This window comes from Aythya marila (genome assembly GCF_965140915.1).
Source record: "Aythya marila genome assembly, chromosome: 7".
NCBI classification, from domain to species: Eukaryota; Metazoa; Chordata; class Aves; order Anseriformes; family Anatidae; genus Aythya; species Aythya marila.
This window is the reverse complement of record NC_139048.1, coordinates 21,114,647-21,134,351: the sequence shown is the minus strand read 5'-3', so window position 1 is coordinate 21,134,351 and position 19,705 is coordinate 21,114,647. Positions and strand designations below refer to the sequence as shown.

The following is a 19,705-nucleotide window of genomic DNA, read 5'->3' as shown; positions in this document are numbered from 1 at the left end:
ATAAGAATGGAAATCAGCTTTAAGCAGCATAGGAGTCAACTCAAAAAAAATAAAAATCTGTATAGATGCTTTTTTTTTCTGAATGAAGTCTTATGTCAGTATTGACATTCAACAAGGTGATAAAACTACATGAATGAAATTATTGTTTTTGCTGGCGTACTCTTATTTATAGTAGAGGACAGCTGTCATAGTAGATATGACAGTAAAGCCTAACCAGCAAGATTGCTGCAAGTGCTTCTTATTTCCAAGAAAGTACAGGTTTGTGAAACGTGAAGTAATCTGATTTTTATCCTCTGAAGTTCATTTACACAAATGTTATGTTTGTGTTGGTAGTGTCTCTTTCAGATGCGTGACCGTCAATGTAGAGATTCTGTTTAGTTGATTTCATTTACACTGCCAAGACTACTGCTGAAACAGAGTTCCATGGATCTTGACTCTAAGACTAATGATTGATACGAAAATGTCTAGATAAGGTTATCGGGTCTCTTAAAGAAGAGAGGCAAAGAGATTTTATTTTATTTTTTCCCTTTGAATGACAAGATGATGGTAATTGTTTTGTTTAGTTCTTGTAGTGGCAGTAAGGCTTGATCAGTAAAGTGCCTTGAAATTTATGGGTGCACTCCTAGGAATCTCCTTATAATCCCTTACTTCTTTTCTGTGGTATTCTGAAATTTTCTTTTCTTTAGTAATGTCTGTCTGCCACTCTTTACTGGCCTTCACATGATTTTTAGGGCTTTTAATATGTGATAGTTATCAGGAAAATTAGGTTAATTAAAACCTGTCTGTATCTTCAAGTATATGAAACTTCTCTGAAGGTCTTCTGCTTCAAAATTAAAGTATTTTTAATTTTCTATTCCTTAATATATCTCCAAGGTTTTGCTATTCCTTAATTTGAGCATTCATGTGGAGGTATGGTGCACTTCAGTATAGTAGCCTTGACTTCATAGTCCTAGTAAATTAATTTAGACTTAATTATTTTACAGTGTGCATTAAAAAATGCTACCCATTTCTGTTTTAACACCAGATACAGCGATTGTTATTCTTGAATAAAATTGTGTCATTCTCAGTTACCTTAATCTTGCTTAGAAATATGTTAAGCTAATTTATATTGAGATTCTGCTTTGCTGTAGTCACAACATACTCAGAAATAGGTAATCATTAACAAGTGTTTTGAATTGACTTGTTCTTCATTAACTTTACTGCTGTCCACACTTAGAGAAACCTTAACCTGATTATTCTGATTTGATGTATGCAATCTGGGTTGAATAGAAGTGACATTTCCTTAAATTTTGAAATGTCTTGGGAAATATGCCAGTTTTTAGATGGTCTAGTGAAGGAGATGCTGATTTGATATGTATGCAAGTATATTTATTTTTTACAAGCTGACCTCCTTACTTCAAGAAATGTCTACATTATTGTTTCAAATGCTAAGAAAAAGTAGCTTGGGAGAGGTGTGTTGCTTGCAGCAGTGAAAACTTTTTATTTATAATGTCTTCCTCTATCCATTTGGCCAAAGTCGTAAGGAAAATCCTTGAAGAAAAACTCGAGGAAATTTGTTAGAAATGTTTTCTAGACTTTCAGCCTTCTACGTTGCAGGAAACATCACTAAGCACAGAATTGAATCTTCCTTATTTAAATGCTTCTGTTAGCTTCTAGACACAAATTTATTGCTGGAGGTTTAGAAACTTGATGGTTTAATCTACAGAAATTCAGGTACTTGCAGAAGTTGATGGACTGATTTCTTCAATCTGGAAGGAGTATTCCATGCCGGGTTTATCATCCAGTGTGCGAAATGTTAAACCACTGGACTTTTAATATTGAATAAATTCCAACAACAACTTCAGTTAATACCTGCCTTGCCATTATCTGGCAGGAATTTGTAAAGATCTGGACCTTTCCACTTATGTTACAGGTGGCAGCCTCGGGAGCTCTGATTTTCCAGGGCATGAGAGAGCTTGGCACTACTGCTGGTTCCATATTTGAATGGATTCCTATGGACCGTTAGACTCAAATTCACCAGGTGCTCACCAAACCTCCCTTCGAACCTGTCATGAAGAGTTAAGTGTTCTCTAGTACCATCAAAGTCATCTTCTTTGGTATGGGAGGTAAAGTGAGATAAATGCACTGTCCATCAAAGAACCGTTCCTACATTTCTTGGATAAAATCATCTTGTGAACAAACTCCAGCTACATAAAGATCAAATAAGCTTTACATTGAAACTGGGAAATCTCATTTCTCGGATGTCAAAGATTGATTGAATGGTACTTAAACAGGGTATTTTCCTTTTATGTTAACAAATGTGCTGTCCTCCTTACCTCTGGCTCTTTTCACTGTGGTTACTAGTGATGTTACAGGCTGCTAGAGCAAGCATTTCCAAGTGGAAATCTTTAAGAAAAAAAAAAAAAAAAAAGCAGCTAAAGGAAAGAAAAGCAAACAAACTAAGTCTCTCCCAAAATGCTTATAGCCCATTATAGCAGGGCTATATTTGAGAAATAAAGCCTGTATGAAAGAAGTCTAAGATGGCTATGTTAGTCATCTCTTCATTACATTGTTGAACAATCCCTTATGAAGATGGCTGTTTCAGGGGTTTGGTTTGGGTTTGAGTTTTTTGTATATATTTACTTCATTCTAGTCAGTGCTAATTATTCATGCTTTTCTTTTGCCATTCTTGTTTTCTGTACTGTTTCTCTTTGCTAATTCCTGGTAGTGTCTCCAGATTGGTAGATACGGCATGTGCATGAAAAAGGACCATCTAGTTCCTTGTCTGTAACTTGACTTTATATTACACATATCCATCAGTCTGGAATTTCTCTCTTTTCTCCTTACAACTAATAAATCCTATTGCTCTTAACAGGTTTGGTTCTTTTGGCATGCCTCTGCCTTATTTCATGACGAGGAGAGGAAAAAATATACAGAACCTATTTCTCTTTGATATGGTTGGGTTTTATTCTGTAAATGCTTGGTATTGATGGATATGTAGTCTAACAAATGTGTAAAACTTACAGATTTAATATTTAAAGAATCTTTATGCTCTTGCTTTTTCTCAAACAGTTAGATAGATTCAAAGAGCCTCCAGCATTTGGACCAATGTGTGACTTACTGTGGTCAGATCCTTCAGAAGATTTTGGAAATGAAAGTTCACCAGAGCACTTCAGTCACAATACAGTAAGAGGATGCTCATACTTTTATAGGTGAGAGTATGCAAGGATCTATTTAATATGTTCATGCTAAGTCTTCCTGCGTATTTGATAGAGGGTTTATTTTACTCACGATTGTTTTCATTTCACAGCTATCCAGCAGTTTGTGAATTTTTGCAAAATAATAATTTGTTGTCAATCATTAGAGCACACGAAGCACAAGATGCAGGGTAAGTACATTCCTTCAAGAAATTATTCACAGTGCAAAATATAAAAATAATTGCTTATTGCTGTAAGGTGTAAAATAATCTGTTTGGTTTTACAGTTATAGAATGTACAGGAAAAGTCAAACTACAGGGTTCCCATCATTAATAACAATTTTTTCAGCACCTAATTACCTTGATGTCTACAATAATAAAGGTAAGAACTTGTAATTAATATCTGTATGCAATGCTCAAATTAAAGTGTGTTGTTAAAATAAATGTCTTACTACATAAGTCATCTAATGTCAACATTTTTCTGCCAGTTAAGAAATTAAAGGACCAAAAAATCCTGAATTAAAATTGTGTTGTGAAGTAACACACATGACATAAAATACAGTCTCATGTAAGAGTACCTTGGAGCTGACATGTGGGCAGAAGTTTCTGTTGTAAAAATTGTTGCTATTTAATACTTAAAAACGCATCACCTGGTGTTTTCCAGTCAGGCAAGGCTTTGCAGTGCTGTGAGTTTTCACTCCTCTGGTTGTCTTTAGTTTGTGAACTAAAGTAAGGAAGGGAGAAGGCATTGGTAAGTAGCACGTGCATGAGGTAGTTCATGTTGTGTATCATGGCATCTGAGAGTCTTTAATTATGGACAGAAGAAATTACATGTGGATGAAATCCAGGACAGTCAATTGTGCTAGGTACCTTGTTGAGGTAAGAGACAGAAATGGACAAAACCCCTGTGCTTATAAGTAGGTAGTCACAGGGAAGAAAATGAGACATGGGAGATACATGTTCTGTGATCTTACAGGACAACAGTGGCTGTGTTTGGGAGATCAGGGAACAGCAAATATTGATCTAAATACTGATCACCTTTGGAAATGTTATTAGGAAGGTGTCAAACAATTTTTGTCCATACTCTGTTAGAGATGCAGTATAAAGTTGCACAGGAGACATGCTTAATAGTGAAGAGAAAGACATAAAAGTCAGAATTACAGAGAGCTTAACTGTGAATGAATATTATTGAATATGATGTACTATACAATACATTGAATTTTTTCCCACCCACCTCCAAAGAACCCTCACTCACCCAACCCATACCATTTATGTAGGGTGATTAACTGCATAGAGGGAAAGATGAGCTGCTGTTACTTGCACTTGGAAGTAAAGGAGCTTCAACTGTTTTTTTTTGTTTGTTTGTTTTTTTGTTTTTTAATGTTTTTCCGCCATCTTCGTGGATATCACTTTTTAAGAATCTTTTCCCCCTCAGCTATTCCCAGTGTAGTGCAAGCTTAAGTATGGAAAAGTGCAATCAAGGCTTATTTAGCCTTGGAATGCTTTTTTTTTTTTTTTTTCTGTTTTGTTTCTCTGCACTTTCTCCCTGATTTTTTTTTTAGATTTCCCTGGCTTTATTCCACTCTGTAAGCTTGCATTCTGAGACTTCATGTTCCAGTGCGGGAAGACACATGCCAAGAGTAAAACCTGAAACTGGACATGCTGCTGTTCTGAGTTAGGATTTTATTTAAAATCCTTTTCAGGACTTCTTGAAATCATTGTTCATTGTAGACTTTTAATGGGATAGTACAGGACTAAACTGATAAGTAACAGTACTTTAAACTGCAGTAATCACAGTAAAATAAAATCCAAAATTCTCCACTAGAAACCTATCATTTAAATACTGTGAAAGAAAGAGAATGGAGTATCTCTGCTTTTATTTTGTCTGTAGTATAAAAGTGTTTTTACATTTGTGATACTTGCAAGTTTTAAACAGTCTTTCCAAAATGTCTGAATTTTATTTTAGCTGCTGTATTAAAATATGAAAACAATGTGATGAATATTCGTCAGTTCAATTGTTCTCCTCATCCTTACTGGCTACCAAATTTTATGGATGTTTTTACATGGTCCTTGCCATTTGTTGGAGAAAAAGGTATGCAAGAGTTACACACCAAATTAATTTCTTTTCTGTATCTCCCAGTTTGTTGTTGTGAAGGGTTTATTTGTTTCCTTTTGTTTTTGTTTGGCTTGGGTTTTTTGATTGTTTTAATATTTACCAAGTAAAGATTAATTTCATTATTTTTGTGAAGATGGTTATCTGCATTTGTCTTTATCAGGTAGATTTCCTGGATGCTTGATTAGGAAGAAAATTTGGTAAAGTTGTTAAGCTGACCCTGATGAGGGGTTTTTTTGGGACATAAAGGTAATATGTCTGGGAAAAGGTAGACTGAAGTAAAACATGTCCTTCAGTTTTGGCTGTTTTCTTCAGCTGTTTCGGTCAAGATAACCTGGATCTAATAAAGGAAAAGTGTTAATACAAATTATAATTTCCATTGAGTGTATATATACCTGCATTGTTAGGAAGTACCTTTGAACTTCATTTGAAGTCAATATGAAAGGTGTTCATATTCTACAAAAGGCTAGGTTATATATAATAATTAATCTTGTATAGTTATAGGTGTAAACTATGTTGAGATGTTCCTGTAAAATTTTAATTTTATTAGGTAGCTATAACAGATTGACCTTCATTAAAATAACTCTTTTCAGTTATAATCTTTTCTTATAAAAGATAATTTAGCACAGGTCCACTTTTTTCCCCTCTAGAGTTAATAACTCTAAATCTAGGACACTAGAGTTCCAAGTAGTCCTCAGTTAAAAAGCAATGAGGTTAGAGGCTATTTGGTTCTATTTAAAATGTCTCCATGACAGGAACTGCTCTTTTCATAAAGATCTGGAAAGCTCTCTGTATTTCTTTGCAAAATACTCTAGAGATAATCTGTTTAAGAGTCATACAGACCCAGGATTCTAGACTTGTTCATGTTGTCTTCATGTTGTCTTTAGTGAGCAGATACAAGTAAGTAGCTTAGACATTTTTTATAATGGTTAGTCCTTTCAACATTTTTTTTGGTGATTTTTAAACTAAGGGATCTGATGTTTGAAAGGAGATTGTTTCTCTTACCCGATGATGCAGTAAATAACCCTTTGCCATTGAAAGTGTTAATGTTGTTTATTTTACTTTTGTATAATACTGGTAATGAGACACCAAGAACTATTAAGTAAGTTCCTCATTGCCCCACTGTATGGCTAAGACTGCTGGAATAATAGATCTTGTAATTTGTCGTGACCTTTGGACATGTGCATACTTCAACTTTCAATGAAAGATATGGTGCCAATATTGTTTGGTCTACATTGAACAGATCAAAATCAGAATTATTTGTTGTACTTCTTCAGTAAAGTAGAGAGTAGCTCACAAGAATGGTGACGAATAGCATAGCAGATAATGCCTGGACTGTATGAATTAGTCACGAATAAATGCAGACAAGAAATTACAAGGTTTTTAAACACCTGATTGAACTTCTGGAGTAAGTTACCAAGCCCTTTAGGAGGAAGGGGAAACTTGACTGTTTTAAGGAAAAGGCTGATGCATGTGTGAAAGATTGAGTGATAGAATAAGGAGATTCCTGGAGGTAGAAAATGTAAGATTTTTGAAACAAGTTTGTGTATCCTTTATGTCAATGTTTAAGGGGAGTTTGAAAAGACATGGAGTTTGCACCATATTTATGCCATAATATTTTTCTGCTTCACTGCTTCTACTAAATGCCTGCAGGTGCCAGAAATTGAATAGTTTTCACCTTTTATACCTAATTTTGAGCTGTCCAAATATTTTCCTATTTAAGTAACTTTTGCATAAAATTTACTTCAAATAAAGACTTACCCTGATGTAAAAATACTAATGCACTAGAAGAGAATTCTTATCTAAGTGAACTCCTTGTGAGATAGGAGAGAAGGCTGTGCAGTGTTCTTTGGTAGGTGGTGTAATTTCTGGCTTTTTTTTTGTGAATTTTTAAAATTCTGTGACAGCGCACATCAAGAAAACCACATATTTTAGAGACTAAATTAGTGAGCAGAGTTTAGGAGGTGAGAAGTTCATTCACTACAGTTGCTGGTGACGAGTTACATCTTACATGCTTGGAAATATTTAAAATTCTTCAAGCAGTTAATTATTTTTTTTCATATACAGTTACAGAAATGTTGGTGAATGTTTTGAGCATTTGTTCTGATGATGAACTGATGACAGAGGGAGAAGATCAATTTGACGGTAGGGATTAACTTTAGTGTGTTTTTTTTTTTTTTTTTTTTTTTAATGGAAATCATGTGTGAAACAGTGATTGGCATAGTGGTACAATTGATTACCTGAAATTTGAAGAAAATTGCTGTCAAATTTTTCCTTAGGTGATGAGAATTCTGGGGGAGGGAAGGGAAGGGAATTGTTTTTTCATGTTTGTCATCAAGAAGCAGTAATTGTATCCTTTGCAAAAAATCATACGTACTCTGTACTGAAAGCTGAAGCTTTGTGAAGAATTCCCAGAATTTGTTGGCACTTTATTTGAAAACACAACTAAACATTAGTATTTGAAACATATTAAACTTACTTTGCAGAACTACATCGTCTGATGTATACAATTAATAAACATCTAAATTGGACATTAATTATCTAGAATAAATTTATTATAAGCTCTTAATTTTCTTAATGATTGCTCTTCAGTGAAGAGTTGATAGAGGCAAAAAACAGATACAGTGTTTCTTGTGGCAAAGTATATATAGACTATAGACTTGAAGTATGAAATGCATTTAAATCTTAGTGTTTGAGCTTCAAGCATGATAGTTAGATCTTTGTGTGCATTGTATAACAAGTATTCATGTAATAAATGGTAACATCTTGTAAACTATGATACAGTGGATTGTTAAGGAGATATTTGCAATGAGATTAAGATGGTGATCAAGAGGCATGTAGCATTGAGACAGCGCATCATACTTTTTTTTTCCTACAGTAGTGCTTAACATCACACCTGAAAGTTTTTCAGACTTGCTTCATTCTGTCCAATAAGAGAATTAATTTGTTGGATGGTTTGATGACAGTGTAGGAAGAAGGAAAGTTTCAGCAGCCTATGAGAACCACTAAAGATCATTTGTAAAAGATATTAGAGATGTGGTCCAATTCTTAATGTTTAGCAGTTACTATGTTAAAATCTAGTAGCAGAATTGTGGTGTTCTAAAGTAGCTGTGTGTTTTATGTAGGAATGCATTGGTTATGAGCCACTTGAACTTTGCTGTCATTTACATAAAAAATTAGAAATTGTTTCAAATGTGATCCTGCAAACAGTGAATTTGTTTTTGATGCAAGTAATCGTACTGAATTGAACATAAAACAATTATACCAAACATTTGCAGTATATAGGGTGTGGTGGTGTTCTGGGATGCTAGGATTTAGGTTGTCCAGTATAAGTACGCTCATCAGTTGATTGCATATGCCCTGTCTTACAGGCAATGCGGTACAATACAGTACAGTAGATGCAGTAATTTGAATTATTTTATTTTTCTGTCTCTAACAATTTCTTTGCTTGGTGCGTATGTCTTAATGCCACCTAGGTACTGTCTATGCTTTATCTTTTTATGTGAATGATTTTTTTCAGTAATTTGAATTATTTTATTTTTCTGTCTCTAACAATTTCTTTGCTTGGTGCGTATGTCTTAATGCCACCTAGGTACTGTCTATGCTTTATCTTTTTATGTGAATGATTTTTTTTTTTTAACTGTTGACTTTTCAAGCTTTCACTTGTTTATCATCAAATTTTAAAACTCACTCTACAATTCCACTTCTTGTTCAAAGAAAACATTTTTAAGTGTTGCAATTTTCCATTTTCTTTTTTTTTTTTTTTTCACATTTCTTCTCCATTCCTTCCACTGCCAAGTTAAATATCTTTATTTTATTTGTCTCACTCACCTTTTTCTCCATCGTTCACTTCCTTTTTTTCTGGACTCTCCATCTGAAGAGCGACTCATATATGGCAATAAAAAAGGTACAGACCAGACAGAGTAGGAATGTTTTGAAATATGACTTCATAGAACCTGCTAGTACAAGTATTAATGCAGAGAATATCTTTGTGTTGAAAGACATACAGCACTTTATTTTATTACCCGTTTTAATGGGATGTTTGTAAAGGTTTGTGAATTTTGTTATCAGAAGTCATATTCCAAGACATCTGTCTTTCTGTGCATGAATTTTTTCGTCCTTTCTTCCATTCCTTCCTTTTTTTTTTTTTTTTTCTTTGTAGAATTTCATTCTCTTACCTATTTCTAAATCTTTATCTTTGGCCCTGCATGTGTAGGGAGCATTCAGTTGTCTGTCTTGATTTTTAATAATTTAATTGTAAGCATTTTTTAAGATTGTGCATGGAATGTGTTTATAGTGTTCCAAAACCTGGCTTGTCTAGAACTTTAGTTTCCTTCAACTGAGATGTTGAAAAGATACTTTGTATGTGCAATTTTGAAAATGATTTGATGCAAAATTTCAGAAGTTGTCTACTAATTTAAATTCATAGCATATCACCTGCTTTTCTGAAATCCCAGGGTAGATATTTCTGTGCAGGCAAATTCTTCAGACCATTACTTACCTAATAGTCAGTTTGCTCTCTGCATATATTTGCCACTTCAAGAGAGTATTTCTAGTATTTGGGAGTACATTTGGTTATAGGGGTACTTGGAAAGTTTATATTAATTCTTTGGAGCATAATAGTATGAGCATTTCAGAACTTGTTTCTTGTGCAGGCATTAGGAATGGGCAATGGGAGAGTTCTTTGTCAGATCCCCTCTAATTTAGGGTGAGATCAAGACTTTATTCTCCAGGCAGATGCTACTTGACTGTTCTCTGAACTAACCAGGATTCAGTGGCTAGATGTTGTGCAATGCTGCCTCCTGGAGTAATTGCATTCTCTGTAATACCATAAACCAGCATTTCTCTTTTTATGGCATAGTGACCTACCAGAGTAGAAATACGGGCCCTAGCAGTGCCTGTAATCTTCTCACCCTGGATGTTACGGCTCTGCAGCAGTGTAGCCTTCAAAAAGTAGGTGTAGGTGGGAAGAAAACTGAGTGACTTGTGTGGAAGGTGTATGGTCCCTTATCTGACACTAACTTTGACAAAAACTCTGAAAAAGCTTTCTCATTCCAGATCATCAAGCTGTTATTTAATAGTGTTCAGAGAGAGAAAGTGAAAACATATAGAATATTAAAAAGTAACTCTTAAGCTGAGTTATTTTTTTTAGTAAACATTGCTTTTTTTTTTTTTTTATTCAGTCTATCCTCATTTTTTTCATTGGCCTCCTTTTTTTTCTTTTTTTTTTTTTTTTTTTTTTTTGTTTGATGTCTGCAGTTCATTAAAGTTGTTCTTTGTCTAAAAAAATGTAACTCAGCAGTTTCTGGTTATATTTCATTTAAATGGATTAAGAGATTTGTTCTACCCCAGAATTCTTTCATCATGTTCATACAAAGGTTGTCTCTTCCTGTCTTCCTGCCTTTTTTTTCTTTGTCTCTACTACAAGTTTTCCTTTTCGTGTGGGTTTTTGTAGCTGTTGTTGTTTACCCCAATGTGCTTACCCCAATCTTCTGTATTTCATTTGGTTTGGTGTTCAGGATTTGAAGTCCACTCACTCTTCAACAGAAGGCCTTTTGCGTTCTTGAAGTGGTGGTCTGACAAGGTTGACTGTTGTGCTGTTTTGATATCTCCTCATCTGCCTATACTTTTTTAGGGGACCTGGGCTGTCCGCAAAAGGAAAGGAGGATGACTTTGACTATTATACATTGAACAAAACAAAAACCAGTGTTGAAGAAAGGCACTTCTGTTTTTATAATATCAGTGCAGGCAAAGGTAGCTTTCGTTCCGAACCCAAAGCCTCCTTTCAGAATTTTGTCTTAACTTTTATCTATCACAAATGGTATTTCTCTGCTCTGTGGAATATGCAGTATTTACTCCATATCTTTGGTATTTGTAATTTCTGCAAGTGATGCAAACCTAAGATGATATATAGAACATAGAATTAGTTGGTAAGGGAGGTAACACTGCAATTCTTTGGCATTTTATTTTGATTTTTAGTTCGTGCAGGTGTATGTTTTGGGAAGTTGACTTAGAAACCAGCAAATCAAAAACTGTTTTCTCATGGACAGCTGTGTAAGAATTAGCAACTATTTTTTTTTTTTGTGGCTTTAATATCTGGCTTCTGTATTGAGCTACATAGCTACGTCTTAATAAACACAGATGTCAGTGAATAATTTCATGCATAAAATTAGGCAGATGAATTATGATAGTTACTCTGTTGTAATGACAGTAATTTAGATGCTTGCTAGCTTTAGCAAATCACTGTGAACATCCTAAACTTTTTTTGTGTGTGTTTTGTGGACACGGAGGGTGATGATGGTTTTGGTGGTATTCTGAAGCCAGAATTTTATAATGTGGTGTTTTGTAAGTGTTTGGGTACTGGCCTCCTGTGAATAATACTGAATTTAAACAGTTGTATTGAATTTGATATGCTGTAAAATGGTGGCTTTGTAAATATCGATGAGCTTGAGACTCTCTCTTATTCCATTGAAAGTAGGTACAGCTGCAGCACGGAAAGAAATAATCAGAAACAAAATTCGTGCAATTGGCAAGATGGCAAGAGTCTTCTCTGTTCTCAGGTACTTGGGTGGTTTCTGCTTTCCTAAAACCCCTCTTAATCTGTATATTAGGAAAATATATCTCTGTTCCACGGTAATAGATACCAAATGTTTTTCAAAGAGGTCACTGTGTATAAGAATCTTATTTTGCATATCGATGCACCCCATTGATGTTGGTGTTTTTGGTTTAAAAAAATATTTTTAAGTTATTTTTGAGACATGCCCAGGCATTAACTGTAAGTGTTGGAAAGGCAACATACTGAAATCAAAGGTGTGAAGGAGAAAATCTGGGCTTGCTGGGAAAATTTCTGTCATAACTGAAAGTTCAGGACTTAGTTTGTTTGTGTTGTTTGTTGTTGTTGTTTGGGGTGGGGAAAGGAGGAGGTTAGTTGCTGGTTTGGGGCTCTCTTGTTTGTTTGTTTCCAGCTTTTAAAAGTACCGTTTTCTCCTACTGATCTAGACTTAGAGATTTCATGATCACGTTTACACAAAATAGTAGTAGTATGTTACAGTACGTGTATTGTGTGTGTGTGTGTATAGCTTTCCACAGACTATAATTGTTCAGATAGGGATTATTTTTTTTGAAGTTGGTATCTCCTGAAGTACAGACCCGTTCAGTGAAATTGTGGGTTGTTTAATGGCACTGAGTTATGCACAGTACCTCATGAGGCATTCAAAATTAATGGACCTGCATGTGAATAATTGCTTCTAAGTTATTTCAGAAGTAATCAGTGTTTATAACTCCTAGACAGGAAAGAATAGTATGGCATAGGAATATTTTTTGATGATTAAATTGAATTTGTTGTTGATTAAATTTGAATTCTCATAAACCTTGGCATGGATAAAGGACAGCAAAAACAGGTTCTCCCTTTCCCAGTTCCTTATTTTGCTTTAATACAGGTTTCATGAGCAGATACTTAAGTTTTTTGTACTGTTTTTTCTTACACCAGGGAGGAGAGTGAAAGTGTGCTGACACTCAAGGGTTTGACTCCCACTGGAATGTTACCTAGTGGAGTGTTGGCCGGAGGACGACAGACCCTGCAAAGTGGTAATGATGTTATGCAACTTGCTGTGCCTCAGATGGACTGGGGCACATCTCACTCTTTTGCTAACACTACACATAATGCATGCAGGGAGTTTCTTATGCTTTTCAGTTCTTGTCTTAGCGGCTGAAATAAGCATAGTGTTATGTGTTAATCAGGCAATGTGAAATGGATACTTAACCAGGGTATAAAACTAAAAGCAATTGAGTTCAGCCGTGTCAGGCCACATTTTTCAGACTTCAAGCTTCCGTAGTTTACAATTTTTCAGGTGATGCAGATGTCTCAGGTGGAGTGACCTTATAAATCTGGTATTAAGGTATTTGGTTGTTAAAGATACAAGAATTACAATGTAATTTTGCATCCTTACTTGTCTGCTTTCCATTAAAATGATTTTATTATTATGTATTAGTATTTTCATTGACAATATCAAATTCTCACTGATACTAATCTTAACAAACAACTACAGGCTGCAGAGTTCCATATTACACTCCATTGATAGATTGAAATGTGCTACGTTTTGTACCCTGGTAATTAATGCCAAAGTTTGTTCTCTATGTTGTTTGTCAAATGTTCTATGTATAATTGACCTCCCTGAATTGTCCTTGTAACATGCTGTTTCCTTCCTCTGCAGATGTAGCTGCTTTCTTAGATCTGTCTGTCTCTCTCTAGGTATAGATGTATGTCTGTATAAGTGTTAAAATTAAACCACTATCCCAGACACTTGTCTGTCTCTTGATGTAGAAGCAATGTTGTAGCACCTTGTTTTTGAGGTTTGCTGCATTTGCTGCTGCACATTGTCTGTGCATTTTGAACAATAATGTACTTGAAAAGTATTCAGTAATTGTTATAAAATCAGTTGAGAATAAAGGGATTGAATTTAAAACTTGTAAATAAATCAAAATAAAAGGGTGTTATTAAGTGTGCATATATTTTTTGCATGAAAATAAAAAGAACTCTATACAAAATATATCTGTAATCTGGCTCATTGAATATTTTGTAAAAGGCTTTTCTTTTTTTTTAGTTTGTTGAATCATTGGATCATATTTTTCACAAGGCCCATAAACAATTAGCTAGGCTTAGGAAGAACACTGTGAGATTGTACCAAATATATTACAAAATGAAGTCCAGGTTTCTGTTCACAGCAGTGGATAACTAAAATATATCCATCTGAAACTGGACTTCCTATCAGCAGCACTCAACATAAATTATTCAATGACAAAAGATATATCAAAAGATATTTTTATTTGCCAATCTTAGGTTTTAATAGAATGTATAAAAATGTCATATTTGACCAATTAATTTTATAGCAATTGAAAGACTGTGATATGTTGATGAACTGAATACCATTTTTTATACAATCTCTTTTCCAAGAGTTGCTGCTTTTCTCATTTTGGGATTTAGGATATTTACGTGTAGACTTTTAAATTTTCTATGTAGCATTTTTTTGTTTTTTAAACCCTTTCACTACATTTTCTATTAAACTATCAAAGCTGTTCTCTTATAGCTTTGAAACATGAATGTCACATTTTAAGTCATTTCTCAGTGGACATATAATGTCTGCAAGTAAGTTTATATGTCCAGTGTGTGTATGTGATTGTTTTGTGAATGTCTATAACAAGAAGTGATGTATGTTTCCTAATCCATCCAACTTTTCCAAAAGCATATGTCCTAGTTTTAATTTTCATTGTTTAATAAGTTACTTTATATGCTTAAAAGAGTTTGTACTCCTCTCATTCATTTAAGAGATTTAAAACCATGTTGCATTGCAAATATTAGAGAGGATCAAACTGACTAGAAAATTTTTTTAAAAGAAAACTTTGTACCATTATTGAAAATGTGGGTCATTTGGAAAGTATGCAAAATGCATTTTGGATTTTTGTGGGTGTTTTTTTTTTTATTATTTTTTATTTTTTACTAGAATTTTTGATGGCAATATTCCTTGAAGCATTACATTAATATACCTCATTTGTTTAATCATGTTGATTGTTCAAAATAACTCATGCTGTTAGTTCTCCTTAAATTGCAGTAACTTCTTTTTACCGATATGAATTTTACTGTCTCATTTTTCAAAAAGAAGTTTTCAAATTTACTATGCTCAACTGCAAAACTAAAAGTAAACCAAAAATAAAATAGAACTTCACTAATTGATACTTTAGTAAGCCTTCACAATACCAGTGAATTCATATTCTTGGCGAAATATGGTCACTGATAGCATAGTAGAATTTTTGTATTACAAATTTTTAATTACTTCTTGAAGTATATTGTACTGTGTTGATCAATATACTATCAATAACTTATCTCAAATCCCTAGATTTGGGAAAATAAATAATATTCATTGTCGTACTCTTTTTGCTTATCCTGTTTTATTCATGAAAAAATTCATGAAGATCTATGTGGGCTGTTTCCCAGTAAATCTCTAAGAAGCTGAGAAAGTCATAAGAAATTGGAGTGTATGTCTACATTCCTCTAGAGATCTGGGCGGAATTTTTTTTTATCAGGCCAAAATATATGCAAACATTGCATATGTATTGCATTAATGGTGTCTTAGTTGCTCTGAATTGGATTATGTTCAGATCCAGCTTCATCTATTGGGGTAGTAAAATCTGAATTGGAATAGTATTTTATTTTGAAGCATCAGTAAGCACAATAAATTCTTAATGTCAATAACGCGTTTTGTGCTAAATCTTTGCATATGCCAATACCGTTTCAAGAATTTGTTCAACCATGCCTGCTGTCTTTGGTAAGATAGAGGCCATTCTCATAGAAGGAGTGAAGCTTGTTGGCATTGATGGGATGCAGAGAAGGGCACCAAAAATGTTAATCAATCTAATACAACTGCTTTATGGGAGATGGTTGAACAGATTCTTACTGCAAAAGAGAGAATTTTGAGGGTAAAATAGAAATTCTAGCTGCAGTGAAAGCATTAAACAAAGACAATTTTGAAAATTAGTGTAAAACTACATCCTATAGAAGGAGTCAATATCTGTTTTTTTTTTTTAGAAACACATGGATATATTTTTTGAAAAACAATCAAAAATTATTTCTAGAGAGCTTTATTTTACTAGGATAAAAATACACTTTGAGAAATTATAGCCTTTGATATGTCTCTATAAACTCTGGATTTATGGTTTTGATTAATTACATTACTTACATTATAGAATCTCAAATGTTAATGACCACACTTAAGTATCAGTGCTTAGTGAACTATTAACTGAAATAGTCAACCTCTGTTTAAAACAACAAAACCACCCTAAAAAGCCTTATTCAGCACGTAAAAAGCCACAAGCCTAAATTTAAAATTTTAATACTTCCACAGAAATCAGTTTTATTACACAAATACTTCTGATCAGAATCATTGCTAATGTTACTATTAGTCAGAGTGACAATGAGAATTTTTTTTTTTGATTTTTGTATCAGATCTGTCTCCTAAGTAAAACAGGGCGAGAGTTGGAGTTGAGAATGGAAATGCTTAAAATTTGCTGGGAAAGTGAGAATTTTCAGAATGAAGAGTTCAGGTTTATAAAATATATTAATATGATGCAGTATTTTTTCTAGATTTATGAGGATCTATCAAGGATATCGTTTTAATTTAGAGGTACCTGCAAAAGAGAATCCAACAAAATTATATTCCAAATTGAGTCTTTACAGTGTGTTTTTTAAGTGATTGTATTTTCCAGTCAGTTTGTTCTTTTATGTCAAGGTGGAAGTTATCTTTTCTTCAGTGCATTGTATATTCCAAGATATATTTTGGAGATAAGGTAGTGATAAAAGTAGAATGAATTAGGAGTAAATTTTAAAATCTGTATTATGAAGCTACATAATTTACAGAGATAAATTAGTATTCGTGATCTTTTCAGGAAAAGATTGAAAACAAAGACTTCACGGGTAACAGGAAATGGTGGAAAGAGGTGTTTTTTCTGATGTAGTTTTATATTTACATGGCAAATTGGTTATAGTATAAAAATATGTATTTGGTAACTTTCTAAAATAGTTCTTTATTTTTTACAAATTGAGAAAGCTTTTTCACTAATGTAAACATAAATAGTGATCTGTTCAAGTGGCTTTTTGATATAATTCTGGGATTCCCCTTGCCTGTTTAGATTTGCACAAGATTTTTTTATTTTTATTTTTTTTTGGCAGCTGGGAATATGCAGTATGTAAAAATTAAAACACTGCATTACCCTTAACGTATTCCACATTATTTTATTAGGAATTCAAGTTTTTTATTTTATTTTTTAGAGCATCTCAGTGGAAATGATAATTTGATATAATAGGTTAAGGCAGAGTGTAGGCAGTTGATGATACATCTGCTGTGTCTGGTTTATGCTCAGTAGGAAATGAGAAGTACTAAGCTTTTAATTCACCTTAAAGAATTCTATTCTTCAGCACATACTAAGCACAAACCTAAATTTAAAATTTTCTTCTTATTAAAATTTTCTTAATTTAGATAGTTTGCCTAACACTTGCTTGAATACTCCTTAATGATATCCGTTGTTATTAATCTGTATCAAGCACCACGCAAGTAGGTTTACAACTATGTATACAATTTTTTGTTAAAGAATATTACTTTATGAGATTAAGAGGCATGGTAAATAGTAGGGGAGGTAAAAAGTTGTTACCATTATTTAAATTTAGCTACTATTTAGATCTTAGTTATAAGTGGTTTATTTGTCTGGTCTAATAGAAGATGATTTTGCTATCCTAATAGCCTTACGTTATAGCTTTGACTTTAGGTCTAAAACAATAAACAATGGAAAAATCTTACACCTGCTACATTACAGCATTTGTCGTGGTTACTTAGTTCAAAAAACATAGTAAACTAGGTTTTTATTCCTATCCACATAAAGTCATCCACCAAGACTGTTAAATCCAGAGCTCTTCCTGCTCTAGACTTTGTTGTGGATTCAACTAAACAATTTATGAGGCTTTGTAAATATCACTTGCTAAATTTGTCTTTTATGGTTTGAATTTCACAGTTCAGTTCTCAGAGACACACATTTAAGCATAAAATACGGCGAGAAATTGAATGACTAGTTTAACCTCAGGGAGCTAGCCATAACAAGAAAAACATGTTATTAGAACACTGACAGTATTGTATTTATTGCATATTTCCTTGTAATTTACTGAAGCTCAGTAATACATTTTAATCGTCAGAAAGAGTAATCTCATAGATTTTCTTTTTAACCATACCACAACTTTAACATTAGTTGAAATTTTATGTTGCTGCCTTTAAAATATATATATATATATTTTAGAAATGTGCATTTAAAACCATAAATGAAGTTCCAGTAATTAGTGTTTCTCTTGATATACTTTTAGTTGATAAATTGTAATAGTTAAAATGTAGGAGAAATTTCACTTTAAGCTTAAAAACAACCCCCAAAACTTTAATTATAATTTTAAACAATTGTAATCTAATCTGGCGTAGCATACTATATTAAATTGATCATTGCCTTTTCTGCTATGCGATATTACACTCTTCATCTTTCTCATTCATTTTGCATGCATCTGCTCACTTCTGTACAGCCACTGTAGAGGCAATTGAGGCTGAAAAAGGTATGATCAGAGTCTTTGCCATTGGCAGAGATCTGTGGTGTCTGGGAGGGAATTCAAAAGTACTCTGTGTGGGTGTGTTTTACTTTCAACTTGCACAAGCAGAGATGAATCAACTGTATTGATTCATCCCTTTGACATGTAACATTCATTTCTGGCTTCAGGATAATGATTATCTTTTAATATTTTAGGGATATTCTTGGGGTTTGGGGTCTTTTGTTTGTTTTTACGAAATATGCAGTAGGTTTTTGTATAATAGCATGTTGTGATATGTGGTGTTGTCTTGAAATCGTTAAAATGATAGTGTTTAGTGTGTTTTTTTTTTCTGCATTCAACTGCAAGGGTTTGTTGGAGGGGTGGGTTACCTGTGGAAGGAGGGTTGTTTATGCATGCTTTTTTTCATAAAATCTATTTTTAATGGCTTTGAACGTAATTTTTAAATACTTCCTCTAACTGTTCTGGTAGTGCAAGACATACAACTGTAAATTTTTTCCTATGGGTTTTGCACATAATTTGATGACCAAATTTATTTCCAGTATATAGGCTAACCTGCCAGTATAAGGCATATTAAATTCCATGGATTATCAGTGCTTCTGTGCTAAATAAACCGTCGTATATACATCCTTTTTTAGCAGTGTTGTGTAAAATGCCATCAAATTATCTGGTATTCAAGTACTCAAATTCAGATTGTTGAAGATTCTTCATAGACCCTTTCATTCCCTCTTGCTCTATATTCAATGAAGTGAATGACAAACAGCATAGCAATTGGGAGAGCTACCTTTGTGTGTATTCTTGATTTGGTCACAAAGCACCATTTAATAACTGCATTGTTTGTTTTTTAATTAAGGAAGTCAGATGTCCAAAAATATAAACAAGGGCCATATTCTGTCCTCTCACACACGTGCAAGAGGTTCCGTTGTTGTGAGTGGAAAGCTGTACTTAAATCTCCAAAGAATTATTTCATCCCAAAGGCTTCAGTCTTACTATGTGGTCAACCATTTTCAGGTCTAAATTCGACTACAGACCTCATTCATTAAAATAATCAGTAGAAAAATAATGCCTATTTTCTATACGTATTTTAAATACGTATTTAAACGATTCCATTGTTTGAACGGAGTGCTAACCCAGTGACTGTGGTTGTGTCCATTTCCATCATCCACACGATTAGTACAGAATGTGATCCATATCCCGCAGTTTTGCCTGCATGAAAACTGCAGGATCAGGCCATCAACGTGTATGCAGGACATAAATCTCCTGGTACTTTTGTAACCCTTTGCTGCTT

General features: G+C 33.6%; 1 protein-coding gene across 5 annotated transcripts in view; it reads left to right on the top strand.

The window, feature by feature from the left end:
* PPP3CB (protein phosphatase 3 catalytic subunit beta) overlaps positions 1-19,705 on the top strand; it is a 52,277-nt gene that overhangs the window by 23,042 nt on the left and 9,530 nt on the right. For 3 of the 5 annotated variants that reach the window (XR_014317926.1, XM_082764928.1, XM_082764927.1), the window contains exons 6-12: positions 3,052-3,191; positions 3,290-3,367; positions 3,463-3,557; positions 5,142-5,267; positions 7,356-7,433; positions 11,764-11,848; positions 12,778-12,875. Coding sequence is in view for 4 of the 5 variants with exons in the window: in XM_082764928.1 (XP_082621054.1) it covers positions 3,052-3,191; positions 3,290-3,367; positions 3,463-3,557; positions 5,142-5,267; positions 7,356-7,433; positions 11,764-11,848; positions 12,778-12,875 (700 nt within the window). In the remaining variant the exon portion in view is untranslated. Of the gene's footprint in view, positions 1-3,051; positions 3,192-3,289; positions 3,368-3,462; positions 3,558-5,141; positions 5,268-7,355; positions 7,434-11,763; positions 11,849-12,777; positions 12,876-18,396; positions 18,427-19,705 lie in introns of all 5 variants that reach the window. The other 2 variants (XM_082764926.1, XM_082764925.1) reach the window with 2 other exon arrangements.